This window comes from Onychostruthus taczanowskii, unplaced genomic scaffold (genome assembly GCF_017590055.1).
Source record: "Onychostruthus taczanowskii isolate IOZ18803 unplaced genomic scaffold, ASM1759005v1 scaffold27, whole genome shotgun sequence".
NCBI classification, from domain to species: Eukaryota; Metazoa; Chordata; class Aves; order Passeriformes; family Passeridae; genus Onychostruthus; species Onychostruthus taczanowskii.
In genome coordinates, this window is record NW_024500017.1 from 3,901,042 (window position 1) to 3,921,680 (window position 20,639).

Here is a 20,639-nt window from a genome sequence, read left to right on the forward strand (position 1 = left end):
TCTTAAAGAGGCACGGGATGATCAAATTCTGACTGCTACTAAAGGTCTACATTTACAAAAATTAATGCTGAAAAGTAAAGCAATCAAGACAAACTTGCATTATCAGCTTTTGAAACTTGAAAGAAATTTGACATTTAAGATTAAGACATACAAGCTAAAAAAGCTAACTACAGAAAAAGCTAACTACAGAAATGTACATAAAACCCAAGAAAAGCAGTGTCATCAAACCACACCTGACTGTGATAGTATGTCTGTAACTGGGAAGAAGCTTCTCCATATTCAGAAAACGTGTAATTTCCTCAAGAATAAGTCGTACATCAGGATTTAAGTTATCCAGTGTTCGAACTTCATTGTTCACACTGACTGCAGGAGTCACAGAGTTGGCTAGGGCATCAATCAGCTCAGCACGGTAGTAGTTGTCTGAAAACTACATAAAACCAGTATTTAACACAAGAAAATATAACAATATACATCCTTTCAAAGCTAAGAAATGCTTAAGCCCTGTTACAGAACAGATCTTAAAATTAAGATCATGGGTAAAACTGCATAAGAAAGGAAAACAGGAAAAAAAAAAGGTTCTGAAATTCATACCAGTAACCCAGCCAGCAACTTCATGAACTTCTGAAGTGAACTAATAAGCTCACTTCTGCTTAGTGAAAAAAAATCGTACTTCTTCATCCACCCCTCTTACCTGGGCCATAGTTTCACCCCTTCCATTATGCTGTCTTTTGCATCTGTTGATTGTGTTAGTAAGCAGCAAAACATACAAAAATAAAATTTACAAAAAGCAGAAAGAAGCACTGGATTTGAGTATTAGTCACTCAAGAAGGGACACGTGGAAACGTGAGGCTGAGATGTCAGCACATGTCACCCCTTTCAGTAACTACAGATACTTGCATGCATGTGTCCAACTCTCTACCTCTCCCCATTAATCAAACTTATTTCAGTAACAAGCCACACATGTCTGTTACTGGATATGCTCTACACACAAGAAAAAATTAAGTTTTAGACACATTAGACTGGTTCCACTTCACTTTGGATACTTAATTGGGAAGATTATGCTAGGCTCCTAGCTACAGAGATGGAATTCTGTATCACTTCAGGATCTTAAAGGTCATTTAATGATCTTTCAGAAGTGGTCTGTTTGGGAAGGAACTTGGGGTGACAACATTTCCAACTCAGATGGTTCAGTTTAGTGATGGAACAACATAAACCCATGGTTCACCTGTTATTTAACCAGATGAAGACAATCCAGTTCTGTGAGCTAGAACTGATACTGAGAACACAGAATTCTAGAGTCCTGTATAGTGTTAAAAAAGATTATTTCCTTTCCTTGCTCTTTCAAATACTCCTCTCAAGGTGAAATAAACAGCAAAAAAACAGTGCTGAACTTCTCATGCTACATTTTCTCCTAACACTTTGGTCTTTTGAAAGAAAAAGAGTAAAGCAAGAAAAGTATGTGTGCAAATGAAGACAAGTATTAAAAACAAGCACACAGAGCTTTGAAACATCCAAAAAGTGCTGCCATAGAAATGTCAGCTACAGAATATTCTCTAACATTTACCACATCACCTTTTTATCAACTCTGAGCTAGGTATTTGAAGTAGTGGCATCAAACATCATGCAGTGTACTAACTAAAACTTTTTTCACCAAAAAAAAAATCAGTAAGAGATTAAAATAAACATTGTCTTTACCTTATTCTTCCTGTTATCGTTATACTTGATCAAATCCAAAATAAACATTAAAACCTCCTTAGGACAAAGGTTGTGAACATCTCTCAGAAGGGCCATGGCAACAGGCATAGTCTGTGTAATAAAATTAACTAATATCACTCTTTACATTTTTAAAATGATAGTTACATTCTGAAAAGAGGTACATCCTGAAAATCAGCAATCAACAGATTTACAATAGCAAGTGTCTGAAAAGATGTATTTACATCTTTTTTTGAAAGTCAGACCATGTACTGTATAATTTTGAGATAAAATATGTAGTTATTGCTCAGTAATTAGTCACAATACAGACATTTAAAAAAAAAGTATATCCAAAAAACAGATTCTCAAGTCAAGACACTATCAAAAAGGTATCAAATGAAAAATAATGAGACACAGAAAATGATGATGGAACTTATTTTGAGATAGACACTGAATTTGAGTGTTTTTGTGTGAACACAATGTCTAAGCTTCAACTTTCATTGAGACATACAGACCCAACAGGGTCAGTGAAGCCTGAAGAATTATTAGCCAGACAGCTGTTATTCTGATTAGGTATTTATTTTAGAATGAGCTAACCAGATCTCTAGGCTCCACTCAACATAGATTTAAGAATTTTATTCTAGAGCTACAAACATGGCACACAGGATTAAAAAGGGAGAAAAATGTAACATTTAGTGGCAAAGAATGAACAATGACAAAAAAAGCAGAAAAATACAAAAAGAAGGTCCAAGAATAATATGAAGAATGAAACAGTTTTGGACAGAGTGAAAAAATCAAAATTTACAAAAAACAAAATTTACAAAAAACAAAATTGATTCTATAAAATCAGTAATATGAAATCTATGAAATAAGAACTCAATCACCCAGTCAAGTGATTCTTGAGAAAAAAACATTGTCATTAACCTTGTTATCCAATGAACAACCATAGGTTACAGTAAAAAAACCTGTGCTAACACCAAAATAAACAGTGGCAATATGTGATGTTGACAATAGAAAGAAGAGGATAAGAAGGATTATGCAATGTCTTGAACTACAAATGTCCACCAATTTAAGAGTTATAAGATTTCACTTGCAGTATGGTATAAGAGCTATTAAAGAATAAAGGCAGTTGCTGAATTCACCTAAAAGATAAAATTAGTATCCTCCTTACAGTCCTATCTAAGCATGAGCTCACAAATAATTGCAAGTAATTATATAATAATATATAATTCTCCATTCTTCTGAAGAAACTGCTAATTTAACTTCAGGTAATCAGAAAAAAATAGCTAAGAATTTGTTAATTAATTTTAATAAGATTGAACAAACGGAAGCCATATGGGAAAGAATCAGTTACTTTGATTTTTATTAAAGAGGAAATCAGATTTGTGCTATCCACATTACTGTAACCCCCAATTGTAGGAACATTTTTGTATTTTTGACAATTCTTTTAAAACATTCATTGAGAAAAATAAATTTTACCTTTTGAAGAAAGTAGCTCTGAAAGTTCATGAAGTTGTTGGTCTTCACAATGTTTGGACAAGTCTTACAACAAAACATTCGGGTAAAGAGTGACTTCATGGCTGGTGGTCCTGTCCACGTACTTACCATGGAATTTGCAATCTGAATAAGCAGGGGGAAGGGAAATCATATTAACATGACCACTGCAAGTTTAGTTTGGCTGTAGAAAAATACACATTTCCCATCATCAAAAAGGGTAATTGCCAAGAACATTCTCTCCTTTAAATAGATACTTACTTTCATGAGTGTATTATCTTATATTAGCTAAGTTTTCACTGTCATTCCCAATATATCTTATCTACATTAAAGGTAAGTTTTATGGAAATTATTCCATTTGGAAGACATCTGCAACTAACTATCCTTCCATGATAAACTTCTGTTCTTAATTATTTTCTCTTTTATATATCTTAGATGAATATTCTGTGTTTACTAAGCCAAGTTCTCTGACTCTACGGAAGCCAGTGATGGAAGGGGATTTTGCAATACCAACTTCCCAAATTTACCCTGCCAGTAACCTCAGCCTAGACTATAAACAGGCCTCAGCCACCCTAAGAATAAAAGACCACCCCTAAAGTTAAAGACAAGGCAGCTCCCTCTAACTTTAATTGTCATTTATTGAAGACTATGCACTGAGAACAATTTACTGCTATAGTCTGCTTTGGTGTAAGACAGTTAAGGTTCCACAAAGACAAAACTGCTTTTTGTGCCTTCCCAGCATCCTGGGTTTCATATATTTGCTGTAAGAAGCACTGAAAGCCTGCAGACAAGAACAGCTGTGCCTGCTGATGGTTAATCTGCCTGATGTGTGTGTGCACACAAACAAATGGGACCAATGCACCCTACAATGTAGCAGGGATTCCCATTGTTACAGACCCACCACAAACTAAGGAAAAATCTGTTCTTACAAAGGAAAATCTGAATTTGATGATTTCCTTCTAAATTAGGTAGCTTGTTTCAAAGGCTATTACATATGCAATAAGTGAAGAAAAAGCAAGAGGCTATCTGAACACGTACAGGAATCCACTTTACCACTGCTTTTGGAGAAGTGTAGTGCTTGCTTTATCACTAAAAACCATGTTTCCACCTAAGTCAGGCTTCAAAGGAAAGTTAAAGAGAGAAAATACTGCAATTGATCTTCCCCTTGCAATAACTGAAGTGTTTAAAATAAAGATGCAGGTACAGCTTTTTCTAAAAGCTACAGTACTCTTCCTGCAGAGGAAGATTAATCCCAAAGATTGCTTAGAAACCACAATAAAGAATTTAAAACTATAAATATTAAATTTATGTAGCAGTGTCCAGTAAAACTCAATCCCCAAAATATCCAAGTGTATTATGTGTACAAGATAGTCACTATTCCATTAATATCAGGGTGTAAATTTTTAAATATTAATTTCATATTGTAAGCATTTAATTTCACAAAGTCTGTAGACGAACAACTATTTTCAATTAAAATCAATAGTAGTTAAACCATCATATTTTCAGTATTTTTTTTGTCTTATCATGTGTTGTGACCCGTTTGATTTTCTCTTTACTGACAGAACCTGATTTTTCTACTTAGTCTACTGAGACATTACACATTCTGAACTAAATGTAACTGCACATTCCCCATACAGTGGCACAAATTACCTTGTTGCATTATTTCTACTTAAAAAGGCAGGAGGTACACTCCATTTCTGCATCATTCAATTCAGTACAGCATAAAAATGTTGACTCAGTTTAACTCTCATGTGCATCTATGAAACTCCTCAATGCTTGGGAGGGAGAAGTTTGTGATGGCAGTGTTCCTGTTGCAAAGTTTATAACACACCACCTACTTTGCAATGGATCTGAACTGGGAAATCAGCCTATGTACCCTCAGGAATTAAGATTGTGACATTATCTTCTCCTGTCTCTATTTGTTATTTGTCCTGAAGGACTCAGGAATGAGACTCTGTGTGTGTGCACACACATGTTGACACATATCCTTAATTTATCAATGGGGATTTAATATGTCACCTGGATACTTCACTGCTGAGAGACTGAAGTCCTTTTTTACAATGAGGTATATACCAAGAAAGTACAGCAAATTCAGTTTGACAATTGCATTGTTACATATAATTTCTCTGTATCAACATGAGTACACTGAGAATATTTGGCAAAAGTAACTGCAACCCAGCTAGAAATTGTAAATAAACAAAAAAGAACCCTCATCCTGAATAATCAAGAGGGATTTCGATTTTTTCAACAAAGAATACAAATCCTGAATATTTACAACCTGAGAAAATTAAACTCAACAAAAACAGGAAGTCATTCTTATTAATGTCCTGATGTTGGAATCAGTAAAAGGATGTATTACACTTTCCTCCCAGGTAACTTACATAAATATATCTACAACTTTGTTCTGCCATGCTCCTTCACCTTGATTTAATGTCACAGCCATAGTTTTTGCTTGCCCTATCTTCTTTTCTGCAAGTCAACCACCTTATGCAGAGACCCAAGATTTTCCATACAATTACAACTAAACAAAACCAGCAATGATTGTCTGCAGCCCAACTGCCTAAGAAGTTAAAGATAGAAAAAACTATAGCATTTAAATGTTGCAACAACTGCTCTTTTAATATTTACCTGTGGGATATATACTATTAAATATTCCAAGTGGATTTGTTATATAAAGTGCATATTTTAAGTCAGATACTGGCAGCACCAATACTAGAACATACACTGGCAGTTTCATATCAGTGTTTCATAATATTAAAATGCTTTGTCAAAAACACTGCAATTTTGATTTTCAAAATATGGCTGAAGGCTTTATTTCTGTACAGGAACCAAATTATTCCCAACAGGTACACAGCAGAAAACAAGCTATATGTCAATAATCTGAACTCTATAAATTGTCAATAAATATGTCTGCATGTGCATAAAAGTCCCCAATACACCATTTTAAAAATGCTTGTTTTTCTGTGTCTCCACTCACTTGTTATAAAATTAGGGGTTTACTAATTTTCATTCTTAATGCTAATTTAATGTGCAAGAAAAAAATTTTCTCCATTTTCAAGGCAATTATTTGGCTTTTTAATATTTAATTGTATACCAACTTTATGTTTATTTTGTGACCCTATTCAATCTGAAATGACATAGAGCAGCAATCTGAAGGTCAATTAGGAAAAGATGAATTTCAGCACTTCAGAATTCTCAACAGACTGGCCAAGGAACTTCCCACTAAAATAATAAAAAATATACTTTGGTTCTGAAAATAAAAAATGAAACAAAAGTCTTTTATTTCTGCTACTTAATGAAATCTGGAAAAATCCCTTGTGGTTTTCATGTCTGACATCTCAATTTTGACAATTATGAAAGCCTTCTGCAGTCTCCATTTACAGACTAAAATAATACAACTTTCCTTTCAAATCAGTCATGTTAAAAATACTTGGCAAATCCATTTAAGAAGCTAAATCTCAAGCCAGTTTAGTAACTGTGATGAGTTTTGACCCATTTCCAGCCATTTATAAACTCTAGTGGATTTCCTCCCTTACTCCCATGCACAGAACCTCACCTTTGCAAGGCAGAAGCAGGCCAGCATTCTGACCCGGTAGAAGCATTGCTCCTGCTCCAGGATGTCAGTCAGCGCAAGCCGGGATGCCGGAGTAGGGAACTTCTCCAGTGCCAGAATGGCTTCTTCTTGTGCCACCACATCTCTCTCATATCTCAGCTGATACTGCCACATGAAATCAGACTGTTCAAATTCCACCTTCCTCAGTACTGACATATCAGGATCTATTCTTATCCAGAGCAAGGGGGAATCAGCACTAAGACAGACATAAAAAACATTAACAGCTTACAAAACTTCAAGACTATAGAAATTCTAAAGATAGTCTAACTTGTCATGAGTTATTTGTAAACTATTTAAATTCAGAGAACCATAACAAAACACAGGTTAGAGAGAACTTTTGAAAGTCTCCTGCTCCAATCTCCTGCTTCTAGGATGGCAATTTGATAGCTTCCCAGAGCAATCTGTCCAAAGCTCTAATACATCAAAATGAATACAGTGGTTTAGTATTTTTAACCTACAGATCTTTGTATATGGTAAACTACTGTATGATCCCAGTATATTTAATTCTATTTGCTTGGATGCTACAATTTTCATAACTGATAAGCACTTTATTACCTTCTAAAGGTTAAGACTACCAAAACCAAATAATCCAAGAAAGAATATCTGATGGTAAATACACTTTTGTAAAATCAATAGATGTGAAACTCCTTTACAACCCCTCATACACTATGATGTTGAAAGTTGACAAGGGTAACCAAGAAAATTTTTATAAAAATCAGGATTAAAGTTATCCCCCAGATAAAATGACTCAGTTGTATTTCATCCAAACACACATTTTATATGTTATTATTCACATGGCACCATGACTGCAGAAGTGATTTATAGGAGCAACCAGCACAAATTATGCAATACATTTTCTTACTCATTTTTCCATATAAAAATCACAAAATCAAAATACCAACAAGGTATTAGGAGAGAGTCTGGACTGCTGAAAAAAGCATAATTGTAAATATGATGTATATTTCTGTATATGTTTGTAGAAAATCCAGAATTCCTTCCAAGTTAGTAGCTAGAGAAGAAACAACAGTAAAAGAGTGTATACACAAGATTTAGAAAATAGAATGTGTATTATCCATCATACATGCTTGGAGCAGAGGAGCCCAAACTGGACAGCAGAATGACCACGCCACAGATCAGGTTATCAGGTAAAATGCAAGTGTCTCATATAAAATCCTATCCCAGTTCAAAGGCCATTCTAAGATCACTGAAGTCTCAGCTCAGGGTAACGCAGCAGGGACTCCTCCATAAATGATCAAAAAACAGTCACAAATATTTAGGGTACTTATCTCCAATACAATTAAACTATTTATATATCTACTGTCATATGGAAATTACAGCAATGACTTGCTCAATGTAAATAGGTCTTACAAATTTTTTTCTCATCATGTATTAGATGAGGTTAAATTTATGAGAATCTGCAACACTTTTAAGATGACAAGCAAACTACCCTTCCTCAGAGAGACACCACTGGCTTTCAGGAGCAGATTATTTACTTCCCTCAGCCAGAAAACCAGGTGCCAACACCTCCCCTGTCTCTGAGGGTACTGCTGGCTCCAAGTCAAGGAGGGTAAGGCAGGTATTTACAATGAGCAACAATTTGCTTCCAAAGAGCTTAACAGTTCCAACTGAAATTAATGTCAGTGTGGATTTCAGTAGGAAGCACTTCATAATTATTTTAATCTAGAGGAATTCTTTCATAATTACAGATTTCGGGAACCTGTCTGTATTACTGGCAGTTAAATGGTCTGCATCAAGATCCAAGAAAAATTGCTCTCACTTTGTTTCAAACAAATTCTTGTTTACATTTTACCTATGAAGTCAGCTGAAAGGCATCATCAGAAATGTGTTAGAATCAAGCAATTTATTATCACCATATCATGCCCAAGATTTCTTATAAAATCTGATTATATTGGTTAACACATCCTTTTTACACTTCACCAGCATTTCCCCAGCTACAGCAGAAAAGTTTCAGCAAAGACAGAGAAATGTGGGATAGTCTTGAAAGCTGTCAGTCATATAATAAAGTACAACTTTATTATCCAATCTTCAAAACAGCATGCTTTAGACAAGGGGAAGATGGCTCAGACTCACACTGAAAAACTCCAACAAGCCAACTTACTCCATAGCAGAAAGATCCATGTCCACCTCTTCTCCATTCATCAGTGGAATCTTTTTCTTCTTATTTCTATTGAGAGAAAAAAAAAAAAAAAAAGAAGTATAAAAAGTATTACTTACCAGACTGGCAAATAAATGCCTATAAATGAATTTAAAACTGCAAAAGTGCTCTGTGCATTTCACCACACAAAAGCATAATGCTCTCTCCAGCAAAAAATATTCACAAATTTGAGCTATGTATCCATTTCTATAATTTTACTCCCACTATTTTTACAATTATACATAAACATAGAAGTTTGAGAAGTAGAATTCAAAGTAACTATTAAAATGCATTAGAAGATGGAGAGACTCTATGTGGGAAGTATGTCACTTTTCTTATTCCTTAGGTTTACCTAACAGCCCCAGCACTCTCTTCACTTGAGGCACTCCTCCGGCCTACATTTGTCTTCCCTCTAATTTGTGATTCCCATTCAAAAGCATTTTGAATAATTTGATTAATTAGAGTCGTCATTCAACTTATTCTACATAAATTAGGTCTTCATAAAACTTCCACAAAATTACTTATAATTAAGAGCTGTGTAAGGCTTCTTGCTGTCCTTAAACAGTATGAAATTCTCCACTCTTACATCACAGGTTAATCTTATTTAGTAGAATTAAGAAGCAGCATATATTTATCATCAAATGCCCTGCATGTTTTCATAAATCCACACAAAAAATACCTGTAGTTTGTGTTTTAGCTCTTACCTTCTGCTTTTAGAATGGCAAGGTATATCATGCTTAAGACTGTTTTCTTCAATCTGCAATGTATGGTTGAATGAGCCATCAAGTTCTTGCACTGTCACTTTAAGAGGACCCTTCAAGTTCACAAGATTTTGTTATTAACATTAAACTTAGGCTTATTAATGTATACACCACACTTGTACATGTAGGTAAAATATGGAAAATGGACCTTACCACATATTTCTGAGTCCCAGGAGATGTGTAATCTTGTTTTATTTCCAATTCCAATACATTCCGTTTTCTATTAAATGCAAAGCTACCATAAAATTTTACCACTCCACTCTGATCCCTAATAAGCAGTATAGGAATTCTAGTGCACAATGCAATAGTTATAAAAACCCATAATTCTCAATACTTAATGCTTGCTCTATCCTCCTTTATTCCTAGAATTTCCCATTCCAAGAAAATTTGGAAATGAAATCACTCATGTTCATTCACGAAATTCTGGGGATTTACATTCTTCAAATTTTTTTTCTTTAAATAGCTCTTTAATGTCCAGTCGTGTCTCTTACGGAGAAAAACCAAAATGAAATGAAAACTACCTAGTACGAAGAAATTCATTTGAAATGAAAAACTATTCTGGACTCCACCACATCCAATGTCCTTGGCATGCTCTCAGAAAAAGTAATTGTGTAAGACTTCAGTAATTTCAATATGGTTTTACTGTGTATTTTAGTTAAATAAAACTAAGGGGAAAATGTAGACATTAGTTTCTGTTTTCTACCCACACTACATTTAACTCATTATTTTATTGAAGTTTTCCAAACTGGGTCATGTGAGCATTCACATGTGTGTGTACATGAGTTCACACACACAGGAAAGTATACAATACGAATGATAAAAAGTAACAATCTCACTGTAAAATTTTGCCCAGGCAATGATTTCTTCAAGACAACTTTTCTTGTGAATAATTTCATCATTCATTTCTGTATCACAGCCATTACTACACCTGACTTGTAGTAAACTAAAACACTAAACTGAAGCATTTTAGTTCAATGCACACTCTCACAAGTCTCTGACAATATGAGACAAAAGCAAAGGAGGAAAATCTGTTCTTTCCTGTCCCAGCATTTCAGGGAAGATCTTGCATATTCAAAAACACTTCTTGTACAGGGGTTATTAACTTTCCTCCCAAAATTTGGCCATTAGGCTAAGTACCTCAGACTGGTTCTGTTCACGGATGCTGCCTTCATGAAGCTCTGGGACTTTGTCATCAGGTACAGTTTAAGACATTTTTAGTGGTTTTCCAGCACAAGGTTTACACTCAGCATCAACACAGCCCTTGCTAATGGCATAAGACAGCACTAGTTAGCAGCAGTAAGATTTCCTCCCAAACAACATAAAGACCTTCTGTGATGTTACAAAGTGGGAAATCCATTGTCACAGGAATAGCAGTGTTTGAAGCATGGTAGGGAGGTTGCAATCATAGGATTAAATACAAGTTACAGTTACCAGGATCAACCTTGGGGCCAAAGTATGGAGAAGGTGAAAATAATCCCCAAATGTGTGAAGTACAATTCTTTCTTCCTTATGGAACAGATGTAGTTAAGATTCACCCAGCTCAGACAGTAATGCTGACATTTAGGTGTCACTGCAGTGTGAATACAGAACTCCTATTTTTCTTAAGTGCTTGGCACAGCAAGGTATGTAAATTAGAATAATGTGTATTTATACTTTATGAACACTTCTGATGCAAATAAAATACTAATCTCTCAAATTACTCTACAAATACTATTTATACAGTGCTTTTTAGTTAAGATATTGAGATGCATGAACATTGTTAAGGCAGCTCAAACAAATACCTTCTTGTGTTGTCTGTTACAACAGTAAGGTATGTTTTTGCTGCAGTCACGTACAATTCTAGCCTGGAGTCACATTAAATAAAACTAACAATGAAACATGCTAAATGGAGCCACTTCAAATTTCCCTCCGTATCAATTCAAAACAAGAAACCCTGTTTCTTGACTAATATCACTTAAATTTGAAGAATCAGCACACAGAGGTATATTTTACCTGAAACTGTGCTATTAACACAACCTACCAAGCTACTAAAGTATATTGTAAACTAATAATCTGTGCTTTAGGTTACTTATTTAATGGTGGTTTACTGGAAATCACATACTAAAATGCACCAGACTATAGCATTTTCCATGTCCCAGTTCAGCATATTTCTATGGGCAGTGTCCTCTGGAATCCTTTTAGTATAATTTGGCCTTAAATTGCAGCAGAGTTCCTGTGCTTCTTTCAAAGGAAAACTTAAAATAATGAAATCCCTTTTAGTAAAGAACATGCAAAAAAGCCAGTATAGTTCAAAGGACTATGAAAAGATTGTGAACTTGTGGCTCACATATCTATCTAATTCACAGAATAAAGTACTTAATTGTTTTATGCAATGATATTTCGTAGCCTTCTTGACATTCTTTTTATAGTGCCAATTAAAAAACCAAATTCATTTTCCATATTAATAATCCAGACCAAGAATATAAAGGATACACCCACTGCTTTATTAAAGGTTGGATGTCTTTGCCTGAGACATTTGAGATAGATTTCAAAAACCCAGATGTGGAAACCAACATCTGACTCCACATGTGCGACTGGAACTTCTGAGATGAAGCAGTACTGGCCAGACTCAACAACTTGTTGAAAACCTAAAATGATAAAAAGTTATTACTTTCCCTAAATATTTATATATGAAATAAGCTTTTCTGTTTAGTTTCTGTTGAATTGCAACTAAAGACCAATAAACCCACCTTGTGATAACTGGCTTTAAAAAAAAAGTTTTCAAAATAAAGATTTTATGGGAAATTATTTGCTTGACCATATCAGAAATTTTCAGTCCAAATGCATGATCTTCCAAGTTACACATACATATGCACATACAAAATCCATTAAAAGATCATCAACTTTCAAAAATTATCTACAGTAAAAGAAATCACTGACTCTATCTTCTTTTTCAGAAATTAAACATTCATGAGATTCTCTGCAGTATTTTCAACCTGACCACCACCTAAAATTGCTCTAGTACAATATATATTTTCCTTAAAATAACATATATTTTCCTTAAAAATAACCTCAAACCAAGGCAAAAACCCCCAATCCCCCAAAAACCTGAAGCTGATATGAAAACATCACTCATTTTTTAACTGTTTATTTGTAGCACCCTATTCTTTCTAAGGTATGTCACAAAAGATAATTAGTGAAGAAGAGAAACTGCAGTTCTGCAGAAGTTCAGTATTTCAAAATAAAATTACAATCTTCTATTCAAATGCTTCTTCTAATACAAGCATCTAAGTTTCATCTAGCACTGAAAACTTTATATAATGAGAGAGCTGGATCCTCATTATTTAGAATTTCATTATATTAGCTACAGCAACACCAGTCAGGGACAGGAAAACACGCTCTCAGTGTTAACAACAAATCAAAGTAACCCAAACCAATTAAACACCTTAAGATTAAAGAGAATATGCAGCATATAAAAAGTATTCTAAGTTATGCATGAGAATAACAGTTAACCTCATCCTAACACAAATGACCAAATGTTTGTGCAGCCCTGCTAAAATTGAAACTACAAATGGAATCCTATGATGAGCTGTTCTCTTCTTCTCTGAACTCTATTTCATGAACAGAAATGCAACTGAAGACAAGGAGTTTTTATATTCCACATAATCATCCAAATACCTACCTGTAACATGAACTCCATGCTAATTCTGTTCTCAATCAGTCTCATAACAAGATGTGCTTTACATTGGAACATAGTGTAATATTCCCAGGACAGTGTATGAGGGTGTTTGATAGAAAAATGTAAATGTGAAGCAGGGCTGAAAAAAAAAAAATCAAAAAAACCATCTATTTAGCATTTTATTGAAACTTAAAATGTACCCCAGCAACCAAGCTCAGAGCTGCACCAACAATTATTTAGGTTTTCTTGTGCTGCCATAGTTACAAACCATGGCACACTTAAAATGACCACTCACTTGTCCAGAGAGGTGACAAGGGTGTATGCACCTAGCATACAGCATATACTGTAGAGAGATTAAAGGCATATGATAGCTGCTGTGTAGTGCTGTAGAGACAGTGGAAGCACCAGCACGTTGAGCAGGGAACCAGTGACTGAGTCTGGAAATTACTCATCAATCTGCAGTTTTCCTGTTCCACTTCCATTTAAGTGTCACTGTATATAGTAAAACTTTTGTATTTAAATAAATAATTGTTGCAGTTCAAGAAAAGTAGGAGATTTACAATTCACAGAACACTTTCATGTGATGGGCCTAAGAAATTCGTTTCCTTTTATTTTAGTTAGCAACTTTATCTTTCAATATTTTGGCAAACTTGGTATCTTCTAAACCAGATAACATGTCAAAGAAGACTAGGCAGTTAATATTTAATCTTTGAGAAGAATAAGACTTTTTTGCCTCCTTTTAAGGAGACTCTTATTTGAGAAGAAGAAATCATTAATAGTCTGACTTCATTTTCTTGATGAACCAAGTCTGTGGCAACTGTATGTTGCTTTGCTATGTTTCTTCTTTTAGTATTTTTCACAGGACATCTGAGTTTTTCATGACTGAGTAACACACATCTGAAGAAACCAGGTTTGCTGAGGTTCACTAGCAAGTGCTCTAGAAATACAGTACCAGCACTTAGCTCCTTGTCTGCAGCCCTTAATATTTCAGATGGCAAGAACCAAGGTAGCTGCAATACCTTAATAACTTTTCCATCATTCTATTTACTGGGAGAGCCCCTCGATTTTGCTCATGAGTATCTGTTCAAACATCTTAAGAAGATACAAAAAGAGAAGTGTTTCTAAATTTAAGCAAGTATTACCCTTCTTAGGTACAGTAATTTTGTGAAAAAAGAAGTATGTAGGTTAACTCCTTGTTTATAGTTGATAAGCAGTTGCTGAAGTTCCCCTTATCACAATTCTCCTGTTATTCTGGATATTTCTCTGTTCTGAGTTAGGGAAGGATTAGCAACCATGAAAGAACTGAAATTCAAGGAGGAAACTGAGGTTGTGGCTCAGACGTTATATAATAGTTTGGTCTCAGAATAAGAACTATTTATCCAGCTTCAAATTATACAGTTGATTGACTTTTGTAAAATTATTTTCTTGCAAATTACAACCAAGCCAGTACCCACAATCCCAAGATCCCTTTTTAAATTTACTAAGTGTTGATTGATTTTGGTACTGGTTGCATTATTTAACTGCAAAACAAACTTAGACAAGTTTGCATTTGACAGTTACATCTTGTAGTTCACTCAATATTAATAGATTTCTTCAGATTATATTTTCCTTCAATCACTATAATTGCACAGATTTTCTTGAACTGCCACCAAAACAGTGTTAAAATTACTAGTATGGACCTAGAGCCTCTGTCGAAGTAGATAGTGAAGCAGATTTTCCACAGAACTTTATAATGCTCGTGCTCCTGAACACAGTCCAGCCATTCATTATAACCTGGTTAGTAAGTTTCTTCCATACCAAATATAACTATATATATTTCTACAAGTTTTACATTTTTACAGTAGGGTGGTACCAGCACAATCAAAGGCTGAAGAGAACCACAGTCTGAGAGAGGAGGACATGAAATGAAAAGGTTACACACAAGGCTTTGTTCTGAAGCTTTCATCCACATGGCAGTTAATCTGCAGTTTTCTTTCCTTCATTTTCCCAGGCTCTGGGATTTTGTCTTTTAGAATAAGCACTCTGGAGTGCAGTGTTTGTGCTACACCAGACATAAACAGGAAGAATCTGAGACCTCTGTTTTGCACACAAATTAATTTGTGTGTCTGAAGGAAGCTGGGTCTTTGTTTTTTTTTTTTTTTTTTTTGTTTTCCCTAGATGACTTATTATGATATTTTACTTCTAATTTAGCTGAAAAATGAGATTATTACTTAACACAAATTTTCTTCATATTATTAATTGGAACTGCTGTGCTGCAAATACATTTGCCAGGAAACTGCATCATAACAAGCAGAACAAAGAAATTAAATGCATAGAATATACTGGAGAAAAATGTTCTAGGCCCCATTATGAAAATACTTTTCTTCAATACAAATTATCTCTCAGAGTCAGGAACATATCCATAATTTACATACCAGGGAACTCTGCAATCTACAAAGAACAGCAAGTTGTAATTTATACTTAAGTGGTGCTGTGGTTATTATTAACAAGCTGTAATACAATGAAGTAGTAAAATAACTGTAGAAACAGTTTCCAACAATATATCACAGCAAGAAAACACACCTTTAAGAGCATTAGGACACAATTTTGTCAATTATTTGTGTCCAATTCTAGAATAAATATAGTGAAACTAGTAAAATTATCAGTTAAAAAGAGATTTTGATTTTAGTGAATTTCCTTCTTTAAAAATGTGCTGATCTCTAGTTTAATCTGATGTTATTACTGTGAATTTAGTGATTTTCATAATTCATTCAGTTCTAAATCCTGAGTTTTAACTTTAAATGAACAAAATCTGGATTTACATACAATCAAATGCAAAAGAACCACTGTTATAGGCAATTTTGGTTGTATTTTCATAAGACAGGGGCTTCTGCTGCAGTAAAGAACAGAAGTTGATGTAGTAGTCTACCTGCACAAGCTCAACCTTGCAGTTGTCCACATGCTGCTTGTGTGTTTCCAAAAAGCAACCCCTTGTGATGCTGCGTTATATGGAGATCAATTTATGCAAGAAAAAAAAAAACCAGCAAAAGCTTGTCACTGAAACCCACATCAACTTACTGATGCAGCAGTATTTTTCCGGCTGTGTTATATGGAGATCAATTTATGCAGGAAAAAAAAAAACCCAGTCACTGAAACCCACATCAACTTACTGATCTGACATGCAGCAGTATTTTTCCACCTCCAGTGTTTAGTACTTCTCAGTGGGTAATACTGGTGTATTACAAGACAGGGAAGGGGAATAATTCGAAGCTAGACAGACTGAAGCTACAATTATTGGGAAAATAAAAACCCAGCCAGTTCACACCAGTAACTAACAGTACTTCTCAGATGCCTGATCTTATAATTTTCTACCCTCATTATACTAAGAAATCTCAGTCTAAGACTACAAGGTGGTATCTGAGAGCAGAAAGAAAGAAGAGCAAAGAAACAAAGCTGATGATACAATTAAAAAGCCTGAAAATCACTAACCACTCCAGAAACAGCTCACATCAAAATTCTGGCTCTATGTTCTCTCCTATCCTCTTACTAAAAAGCAGTTTCGTAACAGCATTAAAAACATTCATTATACTTCATTTCCTTTGAGATTCAAATTGAAAGAAAAAAAAAAAAACAACAGGTATTACAATATACTCAAGATGTACTTTATGTGACTGGTAATACATGCCTTGGGCAGCTCGACATCTTCAGTCTTTGGCCTTGTGCTACACAACACACCCAAGGCATATATTAATGGCCCCATAAAAACATACCCTGCAATGACTTGCAGCTTAAACAAACATACTTGTCTTTCTCTTTTCCTCCTCCGAATATTGGATGCAGTAAAACTCCTCCAGTCTTCAGTTCGTATGCCACGATTTGATCTAACTCCTAAGAACAAAATACATAAGTAAGCATAATTTTGAAGAGCAGAGAAATTATTTAAAGAACACAGAAAAGTTTTCAATATTGTTCAAGTCATACCTCCTAATAAGCTTGTTTACAAAGAGAGAAATATTTTAAAATCAGGGATTTTCCTCAAATGACAAACAGTAATAAAACAGTAGAAATTAGTAGTTCATACTTGTTCAGGGGCTGAACAAGGGGCTAATGCCCAACAGTGCTGAACTACATTATAACCAGAGTATTATTATTCAATAAATAAATTGTCTTTGACCAAAAGAAATAAATGTGATCAGCATTTAATGCAATGGAAAACAACTACAGGCACACACACATACAAATAAATATAAAATATTAAATATAGATATAAATAAATATTTATGTCTAGCCCAAGCTCTGCACTGGGTCTGAACTTGTGTGATGCCAGGTTAAAAAGCACACTCTAAGGCAGGATGTTTGTAAGGGCTCACTGTCACCCAAAAGTCAACATGAATCAAATTGTGTCAGCTTAAGCACAGGAAATGGAAACTGATGCCTGTCTGCAACGCATTGTTACAGAATTTTCAAATGTTTATATGTATTGAGATTTGTTGATACATATCAACTTGCACACTTTCATATGTTGGTAATACACTAGAAAAAGGACAGAACTGGAGCCTGTGATAGTAGCACCTCTCAATTCTATGTGGACACCTTTAGTTTAGTGTGGACAGATGGGGAACAACATGAGCAACTTCTGCTGCAGACAGCAGTGAACTCTTCCAACAGACTGCCATCCAGTTCTGCTGTTCTCTGCAGCATCCACACCTTCAGCACAGACAACACCAGACTGGTGAAATGAATGAGCATTAGGCAGAGAAGGAAGTGGTACTGGGTCCCCAGGTGAGTGAGGGATGTAAATGGAGCAAATGAAGTTAGGATTTACTTTTTGGAATAGGGGGAGTAAGAGAACATGATGAAAGAAATATACGTATGAGAAGATACATATCTTTTTGTGAATAAATATTACTTGCAAGAACGAGTAGTCATTGCTGCTACCACTACAAAGTACCTGTCTCAAAGATTACATTTGGAAACGTAAGCTATAGACAGAAATTTGTTTTCCAAGAAAAGAAATCACTTCAAACAGGGATTTTTTTACTGTTTCATTATTTCATTTAGTACTACAATGATACTAAAAGATACCTGAACCACCACTGATCCAAGCTAATACTGGAGCCTTTCTGAGCTATATGGATAACCATCACAGCATAAGAAAATCACCAAATACAAATTCTTATGAATCCTATACTCTATTCTAAGTATTCCAAAAGCAGTATAATTTTTGGACTTGTTTTTTGGTTCAGGAGCCCAAACAAAAAGAGGAAAACTAATTGCATGGAGAGACAACAACAATTATTATTCATTATTCATATGGCACTCACAAAAATCTCTTTTGGTTTGTATGCTTGGTGTTCTTCCTTGCAGCAAGTGGTAAAAATATTTTAGCTCTGAGGTTTGTCACTACTAAAAAGGTCTTTAGGTTGCAATGCAAAGGTATATTATATTCAGGTTTTATATTGTATTTTCTTTGATGCAAAATGTCTGAAAGGTATAAAAAATGCTACAATGTTACCTGTTTAATCCAGTGGCGATACTCATTAACACCAAAGGTCTTTTTCATCCAAAGCCCATAAATGTAACCAGAGATTCCCTTTAGCACCCATTCATCTGACCTATTATAAGAAAGAAACATGAATTAAATCACTTCAGAGGAAATTTTGTAAGGGATAGTATTTTTGACCAGCTCAAAAATAGCCACAAATTTCAAGAGCTTGTATAACTTCTCTAAGTCAACAGAAGTCTGATGAGCTGTGAACCAATTTATGGAACTTGGCACCTGGACAGAACCAATGAAACTGAAAAGTCAGTGAAAACTGAACTTTTACCACAGAAATTCAGATTAAAATATAAAAACTATTTTAGCTGAAACAATAATAATAAACAGGTGAAAATGGACACTAAAGTTAAAGCAACTGCTAATTGACATGATCTTAATTTCTTGATACACAACACAATGAAGTGCAGAAGACCTGGACAGCAAGTAGATGAAATACCTATTTCACAATTTGGTGGACACCCTTTTAAACACACCTTCTGTAAGTTATGTTCTAAGAGAGAAAAAACAGACAAAAACTAAAACATGATCATGAACTAGAACCTTAAACAGAAAAATGACATTGTACACAGAATATGATGAAGTAAATATCAAGAACACACGAACATGGAGTCATTATGAAGAGTGCAAAAAACTGCCTTCATCACAGAAGTAGGCTAGAAATAAAGAATAAAGCCACAGAAATTACAACAGTACAAACATCAATTTAGGAACATGTTGATTTTCCTTGTTTTTAAGACAAGTATGCCCTGGGACATATACTTTTGCCATTAAAAAGTAATGGGTAACTTGTCCCCAGTAAATAAAGTGTATGCAAAAGAATTTAAGAAAAATATTGATCAGAACTGCAGGAGCCATTTGGGGAGGTGTTTTCTGAGACATGGAGTTATAGCCACCTTAGCAGTAATTTTCCTATTTGACACTAATTTCTGCATTCTCCCCCCTGAAAAACTTAATTTTTCAGTTCTGTGCTCTACAAGTACTTTGCATGCACTCTATACTTCATCATCCAAAATATCTAACAGAAATTGACTGATAATGCAAAAGAATTAGCTTTCTAAAATTTTCAGATGCCAAAGCACACTATAACATTCAGGAAGATATATTCAAACTATACAATCTTTGGAACTTTTATCTCTCACATTCTCCTTTCAAAACAACAAAAAATACTAATGGATTTTAATTTATTGAGCTTATTATTCTTACATTTTTTCCCATTTTTGCTTTCTTCTACAATTACTGTTTTACTTATTTTTCCTATAAAATGCAATTCTGCAAATTAAAATTTGAGCTTCCTAGATCCTCCCAATTTATGGTAAAATACTTACCAGGACATTCTGGATATGAAACATCCAAAGAATTGCTGGGCCAGGGCCTGTGCCAAGCATCTCCTTGTCAGTGGAGTTTCATCTATAATCATTGCACTGTGCAAGAGATTTGTGCTGGACCCCCAAAGAAAGAAAAGAACACAACATGACCACTGGCTCCAAAGAAACAAAAGAGACCCTGCCTTAAAATCCAAAACAAGTAAAATAATTTCTTCACTGTTTTTTCAGTGAGGTAGTAACATCTTTTTTAATTTTTAATAATCTTAATGCAGGTAGATCTCCTGCTATTGTCATCCATACACAACTCTCTGTACAGAGTTTAAGTAGTTTAACTGGTGACACTCTCCTGGATTCCTGATACCTTATTCCAGCTGGAGGAAAATAAAATATAATCAAACTTCT

The 20,639-nt window shown here is 34.6% G+C and overlaps 1 protein-coding gene across 3 annotated transcripts in view; it reads right to left on the bottom strand.

The window, feature by feature from the left end:
• TAF2 (TATA-box binding protein associated factor 2) overlaps nt 1-20,639 on the bottom strand; it is a 58,638-nt gene that overhangs the window by 23,583 nt on the left and 14,416 nt on the right. For all 3 annotated transcript variants that reach the window (XM_041407552.1, XM_041407553.1, XM_041407551.1), the window contains exons 8-19: nt 20,238-20,351; nt 18,868-18,967; nt 17,155-17,240; nt 13,377-13,512; nt 12,188-12,342; nt 9,869-9,983; nt 9,659-9,768; nt 8,919-8,984; nt 6,743-6,995; nt 3,172-3,312; nt 1,696-1,806; nt 234-427 (exon numbers count right to left, since the gene is read on the bottom strand). In XM_041407552.1, coding sequence (XP_041263486.1) covers nt 234-427; nt 1,696-1,806; nt 3,172-3,312; nt 6,743-6,995; nt 8,919-8,984; nt 9,659-9,768; nt 9,869-9,983; nt 12,188-12,342; nt 13,377-13,512; nt 17,155-17,240; nt 18,868-18,967; nt 20,238-20,351 — 1,581 coding nt within the window. The remainder of the gene's footprint in view (nt 1-233; nt 428-1,695; nt 1,807-3,171; nt 3,313-6,742; nt 6,996-8,918; nt 8,985-9,658; nt 9,769-9,868; nt 9,984-12,187; nt 12,343-13,376; nt 13,513-17,154; nt 17,241-18,867; nt 18,968-20,237; nt 20,352-20,639) is intronic.